General features: G+C 39.7%; 1 protein-coding gene across 3 annotated transcripts in view; it reads left to right on the plus strand.

Annotated features, from left to right (window-relative positions):
- INPP5A (inositol polyphosphate-5-phosphatase A) overlaps nucleotides 1-19661 on the plus strand; it is a 238279-nt gene that overhangs the window by 114144 nt on the left and 104474 nt on the right. For all 3 annotated transcript variants that reach the window (XM_072039961.1, XM_027460798.3, XM_072039962.1), the window contains exons 5-6: nucleotides 10056-10119; nucleotides 16124-16227. In XM_072039961.1, the coding sequence (XP_071896062.1) occupies nucleotides 10056-10119; nucleotides 16124-16227 (168 nt within the window). The remainder of the gene's footprint in view (nucleotides 1-10055; nucleotides 10120-16123; nucleotides 16228-19661) is intronic.

Below are 19661 nucleotides of genomic sequence, written 5' to 3' on the forward strand. Positions count from 1 at the left end.
TGAGGTATGAAGCTGCAAAAGCACCGCGCAGTTGTTTGAGGCAGCATGGCCTGTTCAGGGCTGGCTGCCTGCACGTCAGGTGCACGGGGCCTGCATGGGGGGAAGCTCAATAGCCGTTTAATTGTATGTACTTTAGCTGATAAGTCTAATTCAGGAAATGATAAATTGCTGGACACCTGATTTGTTTGCAAATAAAAAGTAATAGATGATTTTATGAGTTGATCAGTGTACCCAGCCTGGGTTTTTAACCTTGAACGAATAATAGACACTTAGTGTGAATTTAGCTATACTGGATCAGGTAATCTATGAACAGAGGTGACGAGCGTATGCTTTAACGTTGTTCGTTTGTAGCTGCTTTGTCGCTTGGTGCTCAGATGTGCTAGACCCAGCCTGGCCTCGCATCGTGCCTTCTCTTCATTTCCCGGGAAGTGGAAGTTGTATCAAAACTAAAATTTCAGGCGAGTTCAAGGCTGGTGTTGTCAGCGAGCTTCTCCAGGCTGTCCCGGCAGCCCGAGCCGGCCCGCGGCTCGTCTCCGCGGAGAGCTGCAGGGCCCTGCTGCCGGCGCCACCCCCTGGTCGCGCCGCACGCCGGGGCCCGGCCGGGCGCCCCGTGAGCCTCGGCCGGCCTCAGGCACCCGGGCAGCCCCGCAGCCCGCTGCGGCCCCGGGCGGGCAGGCGGCGTCCGCCCGCCACAGGGCTGCGGGGCCGGCGGGGCGCGGCCGGGGGTCCGCGGGGGCCGGGCCGCTCCCGGCGGCTGGGGCCGGCCTGCCCCGGGCCGAGCCGCCTGAGGCTGCCGGCGCGGGGCTTTACGGCTGCGGTCTCTTAAACTTCGTTGCGACCTAAATGAGTCTGGATAAGGCGTCCCCGTTTAGTACCCGCTAACAGTGCTCGTGTGTTAAAATTATTGTCTTCCTGTCTGAAGCTGCTGCAACTTCTGGTTTGCTGCCTTTCCCCTGACTGAAATGTGGCAGCTAATAGACTCCATTTTACTAATGGAAAATTAATACGTGCTCTTGATGTTCGGGTTTATAAATATGTAAAATATTTTTTAATTGTTGTTAGCAAAACAGGCAGGGAATCAATAATATCAGGCGTGACAAACACCCTGTTGACATGCAGCACAGCCAAAAGCCCTGGTAGGAGATAAGGGCTTCCTGACAGCAGTGCCCTGCGCTAATTAATATTCAGACATTGTCATGTTCGATGATAAATGAATTCCTTGAACTATATTGATATAGTAGGTTAAACATTGAAAAAGTTGGGTTGAACTTTGACTTTAAATATTCATTAAAGCTAATTATGGATTTTATGACTACATGAATTACTGTTTCTGTGTCATCATTGGCAATTTATTTCGAATTTATTTAAAGCAATCTTTATATATTAGCCTTATCACATCTAGTGAGGTAATGCAGTAAATGTTTACTCTGTGTAGTAATTAAACTTTTATTCAGGTATTTCCTTTATGCATTAAATTTCCACAATTGAAATGACGCACTTCAAAAAGAAATTATGTCAATTAGCTGTTAAAAGAAAATACAGCTATTTAAATCTGCGGACTTTTGTGGCAAGATTTCTGTATAACAAAAGGCATAGTGGTTTTAATGCCAGATGTGTAATGCAACAGAGCCAAAGTGTTTATGTTGCTATCAGTAGCAGTTTTCGCAGATGAGTCTCTCAGCGTGGACCTGGGTTGGAGGGGACCTTATAGCTTGTCTAGTTCCAGTCCCTGCCCCCTACCCCCCCTTGGGCAAGGATTCAAATAATGAAAGAAATTTCCAGCGTAATACCGAATATTATTCTGGAACCTAATTAACAGTAATGATCATTTAACTTCAGTTTGTTAACAGGTAAAAGATACCTAGTTTTTTCCCCACCAGTATATTCTTTGGGAGATACATAGCTTTTCTGATTAACCTGTACAAGCCGTAAGTTAAATTCTACCATCTGTTTCTACATCTGGTGATACAGTTCTATAGGAACATGGGGTAAGAACAGTCAGGTACTTCATCACTCCTAAAAAAATGCATTTTGTTAATTACACCATTGCCATGAGCTAATTACCCAGCCTTTTCACTGAGTTCCTGAATGTTTTCCTAAGGGCCAGTCTCAAAAAAGCTTTCAGCAGATAGGATGTATTTGACTGTGTACACTATAATTAATGGTTGCGATACTGAAAAAATTTCTAGGAGTCCACAGAGGAAATGTTTCAGAGCTAGGAACATGATACAGAAAGCATTGTGTGTTGAGAGCAGAGCACAACAACCAGTGTGCACAGGGGAGCCTGCTGGTTCCCCCAGGGCCACGCTGCTTTCCATGTCCCTGCAAGCACCGGCACCCTTTGCTGGAGGCATCAGCAGCAAGGCCCTGGAGCGCAGTGCAGTGCCTGCAGCTCTGCCTGGCAGTGGCTCTCATTTTAGATGATGCTTTGTGGAGTCCAGCACTCTTCTTTCTATTCATCTCTCTTGGTTTCTCTCAATCACTTCATAATAACTCCTGCTTTAATGGTTTACCCTACCCTACCTGTGGGATTTTCTGTGCAGGTCTGTTTGATTTTAGAGTGTTAAAACAAAATAGTTTAGTTTCAGTATGGAGGGAGACAGAAGAATAATCAGTAATCAGTTTTAACATTCTTGTGCATTTCTAAGATACTTGTCCAGCCTAAAAATTACCATCATTCATGTCTGTCCTACCTGACTTTTCACTTTGACACTTGCCGCTATTTTATTTATGGTGTGTGTGTGTTTGTGCCTATTCAGAATACTGAAACTTCTCTATAAACCAAAATGTGAATAAATTTAAATTGTAGGACCACCAGCAGTGATTTTGTAGTATCTCCTCATGGCCACCGGTATTGTTTTGAATTGTGTATATATTTATGGGAGAAACTGACTAACTCAGAATCTGGTGAAGCCCTTTCCCTTTATTGTCAGCTCCTCTCTTTGCTAGTAGGGGTAGAAAGCCACCTAGCTCATCAGTCCAGAGAATTACACAGACTGTCTCTGTGACCGACCACCTGAGGTCACTGGGCTGTGCTGATCTTACTGAACTTTAGAAACTTCTGTTACTGTTGAATGCCAGTGATGTTCATAGTTACAGACCCGTGTTTTATCAGGTTGGCCTGGGAAATTAAGAACTTTCTGATCCAAGCCTACCTGCGAGCTATCCATTCACTTACCGCTCTGTGTCTGCATTTGTGAAATACAGCGGCTGTGGCTGTTCCTGTCATCTGTGTTCAGAAAATATGACAGAGCGTATAGCGTCTCCTAGTTTATTTCCTGGCACAGTACCTCTAGGGTTTGGGTTCAGAGTGGCTAGCAGAGGCTTGTCCTGCTGTGTCTGAGAGTGCATTTTAGTAAAAATACCTGTTTACAGATTGTATAGAATTAGTGCTTATAGCAGAAGTAATACATTTAAATAATCCTTAAAATGGAACAAATAAGGAATTGTCTTCTTTACATTTAAAAGTTGAATAATTTGGGGAAATTTTATAATTGTCGTGTGTTTCTGTATTAAATGGCTTAGATACTGTATATACTACTGCTACCGTATGTAGCGCTAATACTTTTTACGAATAGTATTAAAAATATGAGTAACAAAAGTAAAACAAAGTTCTGGACTTCGAATTGCTGTCATTTAACTTTACTGTTGACATGGCCTGTAATTATATGAGAAATAAATTGAATTAACATAATCTTCTTAAGAAAAGGGCCTAGGCATTCAGCCCTGGAAGTTTTTTACTTTTGTTTCATTGTATTATAGCAGTGGATTATATCTGCACTCCATCATTTTACAAGTTAACATTTATGTACATAAACCTGATTAAGTCTGTAACAATGCGGAAGATAGTGATAGCTGTAATTTCCATTCCATTAGAGTTGTACTTCTTTTCAATAATGTGTTTAGAATTACACAGCAAAAGCCTATCTTTAATGTCGGTAGCAGCAGTTCCTGAAGCTGTACAGAGTTACCTAATGACTATGTCTTTGTGCACAATTAGTTGACACTCAATGCTACAAATGTAGACTATCAAATGAAACTTTTGCTGCATAATTCTTCAAAATTAGTTTGGGGAAAAAAAAAAAAAAAAGAAAAAAGGAGATATTAAAATTTTAAAAAGTAAAGCAGCCAGCAAATCAGGTTGCCCAGAAATAAATCTGGAGCTTGAACACAAGTGACAGTATTATTTTTAATAGAATTACGGCATCTAAATAAAACAGATTTTTTAGAGCGCTTCATTTCTTCTTGTTTTAGTGATGCATGACATACAAAAGCTTCAGGATTGACAATTCTGTCACAAAAATCCAAATTTTCACCCATCTTTAAAACTATTTGTGCCTGGCTTAGATAGATCACTTATTTCCAAATTTTTGTTCAGTTAGCCTTATATTTCCATATCAACTAGAGTTGGACTCAATGATCCTTGTGGGTCCCTTCCAACCTGGGATATTCTCTAAGTGCGTATGAATGAACTATGACAAGGGAAATTCCAGTTTGAGTAAAGAAGGAAAAAAGTTTACCCTAAAGGCAGTCACACAGTGAAACAGATGCTTCAAAAGGGGCAAGGGGGTGCAGTCTCAAGCTTGGAGATTTTTGAAGCTCATCTGGGCAATGGCCGGAGCAGCCCCGTTGTCAGCCCTGCTTTGGACAGGGGTTGGCCTGGGCATGCCAGAGGTCCCTTCCAGCCTACGCGATTCTGCTATCCTAGATTATGAGAAAAAGAAAAGTTCCCTTGAAAACTGTTTTTAAATGTTATAGGTAGGCTGAATTATCCACACATTACTGACGTAGTCCAGGATTTCCCATTCCAGGATTCCAGTTTCATTTGCTTTTACATTTGTCAGACTTCAGGCATGTGCGATGTTATTTTCCAGGTACTTTGCTAGGCTTTTCTTTCTTCCTGTAAGGAGCAGAAACAAAGCTGTATCCTTATACTAAGTTCTTAGAGCGATATCACATAAAGTGGTATCCTTACACATGCCAGATTTTGGCCTATTCAGAAAGAGCAAAAAGTGACTCAGAATCTAGAGAACATGACTTTAATTCGTTCTATTAAGTTAATAGAAGCTTCTGGTAAAACAATCATGTTTAACTGGATTTTATAGCTGAGAACATATTGAGCTGTTTGGTTTTTTTTGTAGCATGCATATATCAGATTCAAAAAATTTAAACTTAGTACAATACTTTTGTTGTATGTTTTTGTTTAAGGTTAGCTCTCTAAATAAATGTGCAGGTAACAGCTCACTCTCTAGAATCCTTCCACTCAGGTACTTTACATAATTGTTACCACTGATTTCACTAGAATAAAGTCTGCGTATGTATAAAACACCTCGATGTTAGCAACAGTAGATGCTTATGCATAAGATAAAATGCCATGATACAGAACTGTGCCGTGAGGTGCCCGCTTATCTGAGCATTTACCACATTCACTGCCTTTCCAAGTCAGTGTGAAGCAAAGGTACCGCAGCTGGGCCCCATGTGCGAACCCCATCCCCAGCCCTTCTTTCTGATCAAACACACTGTAACTTAATTTTATTCTGAAAATAATAACAACTTTCTCCCATCCGTGTTTTTAATCAACGACGATGCGTATGAGCAGTGCCCATGTGTGTTCTAAAAACAAGACACTTTTAATATAAGATTTGCCACTTTTCTACAAGCGTAGAAGTTGTGACAGCATATATTTTTCTTTCTTTTTTTGAATTGTGGGCTTTCTAAGTGTAGTTATTTTCAAGTACAACAGTTGAACTTTAACTGTAACTTGCATTAAGACTTTTAAGCACTTAAGACTAATTACTAAGCCATTTTAAGACATTTATCTAGTTTTATCTAAGAGATAAAATGTACTTTCCCCCCCTAATAATACTCTCTATATATCATATAAATATTTAAAAATAATCACCTACATTTTTAATAACCAAGGGCCAGAGTATAATCAAAGTTTAGTTAGAGACAGCAGAGCTTTATTAATTGCTAATAATACTGTATTCAGTATGTATTATATTCAGTTAGTTATTAAATAGCAGGTTGCAATACTTTTGTATCGGGATTTTTTTTTCTGGTGGTGTGTCCTTGTTGCGGGATAGTTAACCTTGAGTCCTCTGCAAGAATGTCTCTTGTATTTTCTTATTTTCCTCCTCCATATTAATAAAAAAAAAAAAAAGGCAAACCAAAAACGGAAAGCAAGCTGACTGGGTCACAGGGAAGTGTACTCATCAATTAAATGTGTGACAGTGTTTTCTGTTGGATGGACTAATATGTCAAGGAGAGGGGCTGGACCTCATGTTTGTGTTTTTGACAAATCAGCAAATGTTTCATCTCTGGATGTGCAGAATCTCATAAATAATGCAGCAGTCACAGAACCAAAACAGTATTCTGCCAGGAGGATCTCTAACATTACAGGGGTAAAAAGACAGAAGGAAACAAAATCATCCTTTTTGTTTAATGCATTGTTTCTTGTATACTTCTCAGTAAGACTTTATGTAGACACAGGATACTTTCTTTTCTCCACTTCAGCTGCTTCTGTTGGGTGAATCATATGTGTTTAAAGGCTCATCAAATTTTCATTTAAAATTCATTCATTTTTTATACTATGTTATAAAGTCTTTTTAGACTATCATTTCCTTTCTCACTTGATTTGCCTTTATTCTTCTAAAACTTACATTTCCACTCGTTAACTGGGAGAAAGCGCTATGTTATGTAACTGTGAAGAGGTGAAAACAAGCAGCGAGCTCTTGGTAAGTACAGGTGAAATTTTGGAGCTTGCGCTGGCCTAGATAGAGCCAGGAGTGGGCTGTCTGAGCCCGAGAGGTATGGGCTAGTGGCTTTCCAGCACGTGGAGCTTCACTGGAAAAGGAGCTTGTGCAATAACCAGAGAGATTTGAAGAAGACAAACAGGATTGTCTGTGTTAAGGGAAACTTGGTAAGTGTCAGCTTGGTGAAAACTTACATCAGGCTGCTTGGGGACAAACCTTCTGCAGAGGTTTTTAGGTGCAAGTTAGAAGAATGTTTATCAGGCATGTCCTAAATCAGTAACTGGCAAATCTGGAATATGTTCTGGTGGAGGAGCAGTATTTTCTGTGACAATACGGTTGTCTTTCTGTGCTGCCTTTTGCATGTCTCAGAAACAGTCCAGCTAACGCAGGTCTAGGACCTGCTGGGTCCTGTCTCAGTGCCACGTGCTGGTCTGGAGGAGGGCTGGCCAGCTCATCGCACTGCAGCAGGACACGCAGCGTGTGGCCGAGGGCAGCAGCCCAGGGCCCTTCACCAGGACCATTGCTGGCAGCCGCTGGTGTGGGACCATAGGCATTTCACCAGGTCTGAGAGCATCCTCTGGTCTCTTGTACTTCAGATTTTCATTTCTTTATTTTTCCTGCATAAGACATTGTGATTGCAATAAGCATTATTTTCATTCTGCTCTCGTTGTCTGAGCGTGGAGCACATTGCCATGAGTGCCTGTTGCAGCAGAGTTCACTCAGCCCTTCTGTAAACTGGATTGCAGCCATCTGAGGCTGGGTACCTGGAGAATGAGAGACATACAATTATTGGACATGGGAAGCTTGGAGTGGGTTTCCTTTTATCTTAGGGGAACTCTGTGGCAGGGAAAAAGGTCCTCAAATCAATGTCTATAAATACCCGAAGGGCAGGTGCAATGGAGTCAGAGCCATGCTCTTTATAGTGGTACCCAGTGCCAGGACAAGAGGCAATGGGCACTGACTGGAGCACGGGAGGTCCCACCCAAACCTCAGGAAGCACGTCTGAGCTGTGCGGTGATGAACCACTGCCACAGGTTGCCCAGAGAGCTAGTGGAGCCTCCTCCTTGGAGATCTCCAAAAGCCTCCTGGACGTGGTCCGGGGCAATCTCCTCCGGGTGGCCCTGCTGGAGCAGGGGTTGGACTATATGGACCCAGAGGTCCCTGCCAGCCTCGGTCAGTCTGTGGTTTGGGGATTCTGTGAATCCATAGCAAGCTGGCCGCCTTTTTCACCAGCCAAACAACACAACCTGCATTGCAGTCAGTCTGAAGATAGATAGCATTTCACCCAAGTGCTTTAGCCTGTAAAGTAAGGGGTATGCTTAAGTGGTATCCTGAATAAAGATGCGTTCTTTAATGAGGGACACAATAAACCTTAAATAAAAGCTTAAGATCTCAGAAATCTGCAGAAACCAGTAAAGTACTTAAGTATTTGTAAGTACTTAAATATTTGTACTAATATCGTGCTAAATATGGGTGGACTTCATTATGCTTTTAAAATCAATTTGCTGGGATGGGTGGGAGTTTATATGTTTTTCTGAACATAGTAGATACTACTTGTATGTTTACATGCTTTATTCAGTCATAGACTGAATCATGAAAACTCTTACACAATTCCACAACTGGATTAAGTCACTGTTTTGAAAGAAAATAAGGAGAATAGGTGCTCAAGACTAGATCAGCAGAAGGAGTTATGATTACACATGCTGTATAAATCCAAACTATTAATGCATAATGCATAATATTTTATTTTAAGTGGTAGCTCTTTATTTGGGGAGGGAGGAGGAGAACAGGATGCTAAACTCTACTTCTGCTTATATGTAATATGACACGCCAATCATGCTGGTGTCAAGAAACTTAACATGTATTCAAGCAGCTAAGTCCCTGCTAGATATTTTTATATTCTTTCTCTTCAGCTCAGTGCATTGTAGGAAAATACTTTACTCTGTAGTCTTCACACTGGCAATAGCAGTAGCACTTGCTCTCCAGGTGTGACTAGCAGAGGACATACTGTACTGTTCAGTCATTGTAACTATTGTCAAAACACTTTTTCACTAGGGAAGTTATATAAACATGTACAAATATTCCCAATATTCTTGTCGGATTTTCAGTTTTACGCCCACTCTGCAGTTGGCAGCTATTGAGTCTGCACAGCTTAGTAGGAAGATGGAAATCACAGAATCAGAGAATTGTCTAGGTTGGAAAAGACCTCAAGATCATCGAGTCCAACCTCTGCCCTAACACTAACAGTCCTCCACTAAAATGTATCGCTAGGTTCAACATCTAAACTTCTTTTAAAGACCCCCAGGGATGGTGACTCCACCACCTCCCTGGGCAGCCTGTTCCAATGCCTCACAACCCTCTCAGTAAAGAAGTTCTTCCTAATGTCCAACCTAAACCTCCCCTGGCACAACTTTATCCCGTTCCCCCTCGTCCTGTCACCAGGCACATGGGAGAACAGGCCAACCCCCACCTCGCTTCAGCTTCCTTTAATGTACTTATAAAGAGCGATACAAGCCAGGTTGCCGCTGGCCTTCTTGGCCACCTGAGCACACTGCTGGCTCATATTCAGCCGACTGTCCACCATCACTCCCAGGTCCTTCTCCGCCTGGCAGCTTTCCAACCATTCCTCTCCCAGCCTGTAGTTCTGCTTGGGGTTATTGCGCCCCAGGTGCAGGACCCGGCACTTGGCCTTGTTGAACTTCATACAGTTGACCTCAGCCCATCGGTGCAGCCTATCCAGATCCTCCTGCAGAGCCTTCCTACCCTCGAGCAGATCAACACATGCGCCTAGCTTGGTGTCATCTGCAAACTTAGTGAGGGTGCACTCAATGCCCTCATCCAGAAAAAATGAAATCACAGAAATCCTGTGACTCATGCTCGAAGGCAATTGACTCTCTCAAGCCTTCCCTTGTTTCTTCACTATGCAGTCTCCTAAAGCATTTGTTTTGCACTTGGTGTGTAACAGAAACTGTCAGAATTGTCACAATTCTTTTTATTGTAAAAGAACTGTGGGGAAGCGATCTGTGTTTAGAAAGGTGCTTGTCTGTGTTACTAATTACGTCCATTCATTTAGTATTTCTAAAAGTATGCCTGATAATTATGTCCTTACCATGCTTAGTCAAATGTTAATGATCTTTATAATAGTATACAAAGCTTCAGAGAAACAGCTAAGGAAATTAATATTTTTATAGATTTTATGAAATGCAAAAATCATGTTTTTATTGCAGAGCATGATGCTTTAGTTTTTGTAAGCCAAAGTAGATATTTTTATAATTTCCTATTTTATTGCTTTTTTTACAGGCTCTAGGAAGTTTTTACTTTCTTCATGAATCTTTGAAAAACATCTACCAGTTTGATTTTAAAGGTAAGCAAAGGAATTAAATGCCATTAATTGTCAATTGGCTTTATACGTGAAGGCAGTTTTCTTGTCATCTTTTCCTAATAGTGGTACCTAGCAGTTTTTCCATGATATGCAAACTTCTGTATAATGCATGCAAGTCTACTGATGGTAGGATTTCCTTTTCTTACCTTTTATAGACCTCTTAGAAGAAGTCAATGGGCTGGCCACAGGTTGAAAACTGGTGCATTAATCATTCACATGCAAAAGGGACCTTTGGGTCTATAGAGATCCCTGATGATTTCAAAAGAACTCTAAATACCCTCAAGGTTCTTCTATGTAGATCAGATGTAGGACCAAGACCTTAAATGTCCAGCAGTGATGGTCATTCTGCAAAGCTGCTGAGCTAGATTTATGGCTCAAATTACTTTGGAGCAGTACAGGTCAGTAGGAAAGTGCCACTGTTTCTAACCCGCATTGATCCATCAGGTTAGAAATCTTGCTAAATCTCAGAAGTTTAAAAGTAATGCAGACTAGGTACATTAAATATTAGAAATATCATAGGCGATTATTGAATGCTTCCTGAAGATGTATATAGCAAAGATTACACAAAACGTTTTTATAAACATATTTCAGTTCAGAACTGTCTGTACATGTAATACAAAAATCTTGCAAGCTTCATTTAGCTTACTGAGCAAAATCACATTAACGTTACATCTAGCATCCCATTAATTTGAGACACTGTTAAAATGATGGTAACTATAGAGTGAACTAATTGTCTTAATTATATAGATTAATTAGTTTTATTCTCAGTAGAGACAAATCATCTCTGCTCATTTAATCAAGGGTACAGGGTCTTCCCTTCTTGAAATAGTAGTTCTTGAATTTAGTTTCTTGAATAGTAGTATCTTGAAGAGTAGTTCCTTGAATGGTAGTTCAACATATATAACAATTAAAGGTTTAACCAGCGTTATTCTGTCTGTCATCACTGATTTCAGTGCTGAAGGAAAGTTTTAGATCTAATATCACAGGCAGTTCAGAACATATTTTATTTCTGAGCGAGCATATTGGAAAAGTCAATAGTGATGTAAGGACTTCTAACAAGAGGTCAGCCTGCATGTCTAGTCTTTCTCCCAAACCAGAACAGTTCAGCAGACACTTAAGTAATGACTTATAATAACTATGAAATAATGAAATAATAACTGTGTGCAGGGTTTAAATATTGGAGGAAATCGACTTTGCTCATGAAGCTGGGTGTCTAAGATGTTGCCCAGTCCCCAGATTGAACAACCTACTGGTCCACTGTGCGTGTGAAAGAGAAAGAGCCAGTAAAAGAGGCAAAGAAGCATGCATTTGTGTCCAAGATAGAAGCATTCACGACTGTTCATTCATTTTGCCTTATGAATGGCTTTGTGTTATAATTTGTGAACTATATCTGCAATTCCTGATTAGGTGCCACCACAATTTTACAGCACCAGTGCTGGAGGACTTAGCAGTTTCTCTCTGAATTCCACCTAAAGCTTCCTCCCCTTTTATCATATTTGAGAGGTGTCCAGCTCTAGCAACATTTGACAGAGTGAAATGATGGTTGTGTTAGGAGAAGAGGAGCATTCTGGGTCTATTCATCATTGATTGACAGCTTATTTTGCTACTGTAGAGCTTTTAAAAGAAAATGTAAAAATTAGAAAAAATGAGAAAACAGAAGACAAAAGTCTAGATAAAAATAATAGATGTAAAAAGAATAAACAGGTACTTGTTCCAGAAAATAAACATTTTAAATGTTCAGTGCCTCATTTTGCTGAGCAAAACCTGTCATACACTCTTTAGCAAAGCCAGTTGAGGTGTGAACCATGGACATAAAGATGTGTTTGGCCAACTCATAACTTGGAAAAAACACTCTTAAGAAAAATCAAAGGAAATCAGGTGCTACACTGGAAAAGTGTTATAAGTCACCTGCTGTTCTCCTAATGTAGAGTAGAATCAGTCTCCCAATGTAGTGTTTGTAAAATATAACCCTGAAGGCTCCCATCTTTCAGGCAAAATGTAAAACTTGCCTCCTCTCTCATGACTATTGACATTTTCACGGTGCATTAAGCTCTTAAATCAGAGGTAAAATCCAAATGGATACAAATGTTGTCTGCACAAAACTCACTATGAAATTCTGGTTCTACTCAAAAGCATGCAAAAAATCCATGTTTAAATACAATTTAAAGTTCCTGTAACATAACTATATCTTTTCAAAATTCACTACCTGGTTAGACGTGGCTTAATACAGCCTTTAGAAGAATATAGATTGATTCTGGTTTTGAGTTCTCAAGAAGAAATATTTGAGTTTAAAAGTAAGAACAACTTTTTCCTACAGCCTCATTCATTAATTCTACAGCACAGAAGGTGTTGGACTATTTTTACAGTTGTCAGAGGCCCAAAAGTTTGCTCACAATTTAAACTACTGAAAAGCTGTGTGCTCTGCAGAGCCATCATGTAGCAGAGGGGTTTGCTGACTGGGGTGTTAGGCTGACTTCAGTCCATCTCTCATCCATTCAACAGTGCCACAGCTTTGATTAGCAGAACAAATCTTGTTTTCTCTGGTGTGAAATCAGAAACAGTGTGAAAGTATTTTTACTTGGAGATTCATTAGAAGGCACGCTTCTTTTCTGTTGCACTGGCTTATCAGCAGTCATGTAAACGAATCACTAGTTCATATTTAGCATTGATGTTAACATAAGCTGATGGTAAAATTCCTGCTTTTTGCCAAGTGCTACCTTTTATTTAGGTTCTCACAGAAAAAGCCTTCAGTCCTTACAGATCTGCCAAATGTATTCTGTATCCTGAATGACATCAGGATCTTTTTGCTGACACTGTTAAACTTGTGAAAGAGGCACATCCATCCATGATCTACTTAGAATGATGCTGCATTAGTTTATCGGGACATTTGTTTAGTCTTCCTATGGGAGCCAGATCTCAAAGTGATTGGCACATAAAGAATGATTTCTTTTTCCCCTGAAGAAGTATTGCTACATTACAGTAAATGCTTCCTCTGATGATATAAAATACTTTATCTAGACAACTTAAAGTGACAAGTTTTTGTGTTGCTTGGTATTTTCACCAGATATCCAGTAGAACTAGGCCATTCCGGGCTCTTGGCAATAGCGGTTTGGGAGTTTTTCTCTGATGCATACCTAGTCAAAACTCAATCCAGTTGGATAGTTCCAGCTTAATGTTAACTGTCAGGTAGCTACCCAGCTTCCCATGTCAGAGGAGTTTGATAAATTTGGTCAAGTTCTCACTTCTAGAGATGCCAGGACATTGCTCTGATCGGGAGAAAGGCTGAGTACAAAGTGGTTCAAAAAGCAGAACTGCTTGTTCATGGTCCATATAGATCCATAGATTGTTCTTTAAGGTTGGAAAGTCTGTGTTATTTCTATCTGTGATGCAACCATTCATTAAAAAGTTCTAAAGAGCTTTGCTTTACCACTAAATCTCTTTTACAAACACAGTACCCATTCCGGCTTTAAATTCACATGTCAACCTTGTGCTGATAGCAAGAAATTGATAATCTGAAAGAGTTGGGTGGCTACATTGTCACAGCACATACAGGATTTGGATGGAGCGAGTCTCATTCATCTTCTACGTATTCACACATTAAGATTTTTATTGTCTTGGTTTACAAAAGGCCTATTTGTCCTGAGGTCTGATTTTTATTTTTTTAATAATTTTCACTCTCTGAACTGATTAATGGGCATCAAACTAAAACTAAAACTTGTTGATTACATTACTGGCCTTCTTGATTGATGAAGGCTGGCATGTAGCAGTAGGGACGCTGGCAGAGTTGGAAACTGTTTCCACCTATGCACATAGGGACTGCTGTACTATATCAGACCAGTAACTGTTTTTAAATATGGCAGAGATTCAGAGGAAGATGAAGGAAATCCTCTGGTGGGCAGCTATAGAACAGTTACATCTCAGGAGTCAGTCAAGGTTAGACCTTGAAGTTTAACAACAGTCCTCTCGAGGGCTCTACTCATGCATGTATGATTTCAGTTGTAATTCTGGGTATTTAAACAGTTATGAATATCCAGTATTTTTCAGGATCTTGCTCAAGTCTGACGGTCTGGGATAATAAGATGCCCATCATCAAAATAATGCATTAGGTAGAGAATAAACTTCATGTTTATATTGTGTTTCACATAGCTATTTCTGAATGTAATTGACTGTTCCCATTCCTGTCTTAGGACATAACAAGAAATTTCTGATTTTCCTGCTGTAAGCCACTCAGTATTTAGTTTCAGTGCAGTTTTCTGCCTGCTACTCTCACTTCTTTGAGGAAGAACATGCATTCTCTCCATTATAAGTATTTTTTCCCCATTTCTTGTTTTATCTCAGAGTATGGTAGTGCTTCAGTGACTTCAGTGGATTACTTGACCATGTCACCTTTCTTTGCAGGAGAAATTGTTAACCAAAAACAGATCTAATTTTCACAGAAGAAGCTGCCTACCTGTTTTTCAATTTCTGCTTTTCTAGGAGGCATTTGAGAAAATAGTGAGGAGGCAGTTGCACACTCAGGCTGGTCAGATTTAGATTTTAATAAGGAATTGTACTAATGCTATAAAAAAGACCTGGACATACTGGAGCAGGTCCAGCAAAGTGCCACTAAGATATTGGAGCATCTTCCATGTGAGATGGGGATGAGAGATCTGGGACTGTTTTTGTCTTGTGACATGAAGGCTGGAGAGGGGCCTCATCAGTAAGTGTAAATACCTGCAGGGAGAGTGCAAAGAAGAGGCAGCCAGGCTCTTCTCAGTGCTGCCCAGTGACAGGACAAGAGGCAACAGGCCCAAATTTAAATACACCACTTAAATGTAAGAGAAAATATTTTTGATAGGAGGTCAGACACTGGAGCAGGCACCCCAGGAAGGTGGTGGGGTCTGTGTTCCTGGAGAGGCCCAATCCTGAGCACCCTTCTGTAGGTACCTGCTTGGAGCAGGTTGGGACATGGATCTCCAGAACTCCCACCAGCCCCACCGACTTGTCTACTGGTGACTTCTTCCCACCTTGCTACAAAACTGAGGTGTTCATACTCAAAAGCTATTCACTAAAAGATTTGTTGACCTGAACCCTGAAAAACAGCTTTTTTTTTTTTTTTTTTTTTTTCCCCTTGAGAGTTTGAGGAGGTGGTATTTGGGAATTACACATCCTTCAGTAAATCCTGGTATTTGTACTCATTCCTATGAAGCTTCCTGCAATAGCTGGATTATTACTGCTGTGCTAGTCAGCGCCTCCAGACAGACACAGCTTACTGTCTAGTATCCTTTATTTTAGTTTTTTAACTGACACAGCTAGCCAAGCAGCAGATTTAAATGTGGCCAGACTCTAAGCAGATGATAATTGTCAATATTGTTGATTTGAAGCAGCAGGCCAAAAGCTGAGATAATCTTAATGACTGCATACTAGTTTGCTGTGTAAAAGTTGTGATTACAGATGTGTTACAAATGTGATGACAAATGTGTTAACAAGCATAAGTTGATGTTCAGATAGGTAGACTTAAAATCTGAAAAAAATAGTTGCTAGATAAACCATGGAGATAATCATCACTCATAAGTAACACTTTTCACCTTAATGTGTTTTTTATTAATTTTCCTGTTAATTATCCAGTGTGAATTGCTGGATATTGGCTGAGGATGCAAATAGGCGTTTCTTTGAAGAGCCATGTCAGGAAGTGTGAGTGCTTGAGTATACAGAGGCTGAATTCATAATTAGAGCTCCAACACTTCACATCGCTCTGAGTAGTAAAAATAATAATACCCCTAATTGTATAGCTTGAGAATGTCAGATGTAAGAGAGTATGTTTATACGTTTTTAGTAGTCTGAGTTTTGTTTTGTTTTGTTTTTTTCCCAAGAACAACTCAGTGCTTGCCTACTTCTGCTAAGACCTTACCTGTTACACAGATGCAACAGCTTTTCCAATGAGTGCTGTAAGTTGCTTGTAACACTGAATATATGTATGTTAAGTTTGTTTTATATCTATTCCTAGCTAAGAAGTATAAAAAGGTTACTGGGAAAGAAATCTACTCAGACACTTTAGAAAGCACGCCCATGCTGGAAAAAGAGAAGTTTCCACAGGATTATTTCCCTGAGGTATGTACATTCCCAAATATCAGGTTTCATTCTGATTTGCTCTGATTACTTGAGTAACTGTTCTAAGAATGTAAATAAGATCAGTATTGAGTCTTGATTTTTTTTTCTTTTCTTTTTGGTGTATCGGTTTCTTATAACCAGTTTCTTATATAGATGACGGTTTCTTATATATATGTTTTAAACCAATGCATGAATTTACTAAGTTCAAATGTAGTACTTTGTGTAGCAGAAAATGCTTGTGAAGGATGGAGACAGTGACGAAAAGTCTTGTTTATACATTTAAAACCAAAGGAATAGCTCACAGTGCCAATTGCAAGCCTGTTTCAGGGGGTCTTAACTCCCTGACAGGGTGAGACACAACTCCGAATTGATTCCATTTATATTCAGCTGTTGCAACTCATGGTTGCAGTGATGCTGGCTTTTCTTTGGCACTGCTAGGTACTGCTGCAGATATAGGGGGAACTCTTACTGGTACAAGAAAGCACACAATTTTCAAACATACAGATGTTTTTCTTCACACTGCCGTTGTATTCCCTTCTGTTTCTGCTCGCCTAAGAAGAGCGTACTGTGCGTCTGGACTAAAGCCTTTTCAAACCCAGAAACACAGGATAACCTGATGCTTTCCTTCCATTGCAGCTGCAAGTGCAATTGCACGTGTGACTTTGCATGCAGTTCTTGTACTTGATGACCGTAATTTCTTCATTTTTTAATTTTAAGAACATCTAGATCATGTCTAAGTGTTTAACAGTTATTGTTTACTACAAACCAGGTGAATACATTTGTTGAATTCACGTACCATTTGTGGATTAAATTGGCTCACTTTAATATTAGAAAGAACTAAATAAACTTTAAAAATTACTCAGAATGTGTAAATATCCACACTTACAGACACTGAAGTAATACATGTGTGCTTGGAACAGGGTTGCATAAATAGTTTGAAGCTGCTGGGATGTTGGTTATTCTTTTTTCTTTTCTTGGATGCTAATTTTATTTTTGTAATGTTTTTTATCTCTCTGCTGGAAGGGAAAACTGCCTTTGATGTAATTTTACAAGTTTTTACTTCTTCTAATAAACGTCTTAAATATTTTTTGGAGTTAAGTGTTACATCATGTTGAAGGAAATTCAAGTGGTTACTTGGATATTTATTTTTCTCTATCAGCAATAAACTGTAGCAGTATGGGTCATTGACAGCGTAAGTAGGACATGAACACTGCTGTTGAATGATTTTATTGTAATACTGAGAGCACGGAACAGCAGCATGATTTCTGTTAACACATGTAGCAGGAATAGGCCAAATTAGGAATTGTTCATTGATACCTAGGAAGAATTATTTCCATCATTACTTCAGTACTGTTGTTTAATCATGAGACTGGCAAATTTGTAACTTCATAGAATCATACAATGTCTCGGGTTGGAAGGGACCTTAAAGATCATCCAGATATAACCCCCTGCCACAGGCAGGGATGCCACCCCCTAGGTCAGGTCGCTCTGGGCCCCATCCAGCCTGGCCTTGAACACCTCCAGGAACGGGGCATCCACAGCTTCTCTGGGCAACCTGTGCCAGTGCCTCACCACCCTCTGAGCAAAGAATTTCCTCCTAATCTCTAATCTAAATCTCCCCTCTTTTAATTTAAAACCATTCCCCCTTGTCCTATTATTATCTGATTGATCAGAGTCACTCTATCTTTTTTATAAGCCCCCTTGAAGTACTGAAAAGCTGCAATTAGGTTATCCTGGAGCCTTCTTTTCTTCAGGCTGAACAGCCCCAGCTCTCTCAGCCTTTCTTCTTAGAAGAGGTGCTCCAGTGTACCTCTCGTTTCCTCCTCTGCCTTCTCCTCCCTGTCCTGCTGAGGACGGGCAGTGTGGTACTCAGCTGCCTCCTGACATTAAACCGTGCTCACTCATAATTAAGACATGAACAAATCCTTGAAAGGTCTGTTCTCGCACACAGCACAATACCTGGTAATAGTGTTGCTTGCAGGACGTATAGAACAGGCTGGGGGATTAATTTGTTTTATTTCAGAGCTTCACACAGTCAGAGAGGAAGCTGCTAAGGGCTCTCAGGAACTGCATTGATGAAGATAGCAGCAGCATCGATATCTACAATTCTGTGACTTTTTGTGGTCATTCAGTGCGTAACCAGGCACACATCAAGCCAGCATATTTTTTGTTTGAAAAATTAGGAAACTTGAAAAATTAGGAAACAATTGTGATCATTTTATACTACACTGTTTTTCATTTTGGACTAAAGACCAAGGAGTCTCTCAAGCATACATAAGCACAGCAAGAACAATAAAAAAATAACAGTAACATAATTTTGGTTCTCTTATACACATTTGATAATATTTTTAAAGCTAAAATTAATTCCTGATATTACCTGTTTTATTCCTAGCCAAATGCTGCTAATAATGATACTAATTTAAAGACCACAAAATAATTTGTATTTTGAAAATGAGTTCACACAGCAGAATTCATGAACAGCGTATCACATCAGATACTACATTTACATGCTCTTGCATGTTTTAGCCAGACTTCTCATATCACATTTACAATATTTTTGTGTGAAAAATGGTTTAAGACTGATTTCTTTTCTTTTTATTACTGCTGTTTAAGGATGATCTAAAAGTAATTACAATGATTGAGGCATAATGCAATTCAAAATAATTACAGCCCACTGCATATAAAACTAACAAAACTTTCTGTCTTGATTTATGGGGCCTCTTGGCTAGGCATAAGACTCAAATGATGCCTCTGGGAGCAACACTCCAGATAATGTTAGGCCATTTTAAAAAAAGCAGATTTGTGTAGTCTATCAGGCCTGAGTAATTTTTTTTTCCCATAGTGAGAAATTGGTTGTTATCATAGATCACAGATACTGCTCAAAGCTCTTATGAAAGATGAATTAATTTCACTAATGCTTTAATGCAAACCTTTCATGGAGAAGGCTGTATGGTGATAACCTTACTGCGGTCTCTCCTTTCTCAATGATGATTTATGTTGTCTTTTAGTAGATGAAACTGCCTGTATTCACAATCCATCTGCTGGCTAAAGGAATCCTATTAACAGAGGATCTGAGAAGAGACTTAATATTGTAAGGTGAAAGATGTGGTATCCCCTTTCTGGGATGTGAAGTTGGATGTTTTTTCTTATTTTAAAATGTAGATACCTCTCTTAGAGCACAGATGATCTATATCATCTCTACCTGGTTTTATGTTGTTTTACAGATGGTGGATCAGCTAGTTAATATATGTTACAGTCAAAATAAAGATCATTTCTTTAAAATCTGGAATATGAAACAGTTTTTTCTTTCTGCCTTTCTAAGCTATAGTTCTTTACATTCTGTTCCAAAATGTTCTTCTTTCCAAGCACTGTATTTCAGAATATTAAAGCACATCAATGACCCAAAATATGTGAGGCACGTTGCTCATCTGCAG

This window comes from Anas platyrhynchos, chromosome 6 (assembly GCF_047663525.1).
Source record: "Anas platyrhynchos isolate ZD024472 breed Pekin duck chromosome 6, IASCAAS_PekinDuck_T2T, whole genome shotgun sequence".
NCBI lineage: Eukaryota > Metazoa > Chordata > Aves > Anseriformes > Anatidae > Anas > Anas platyrhynchos.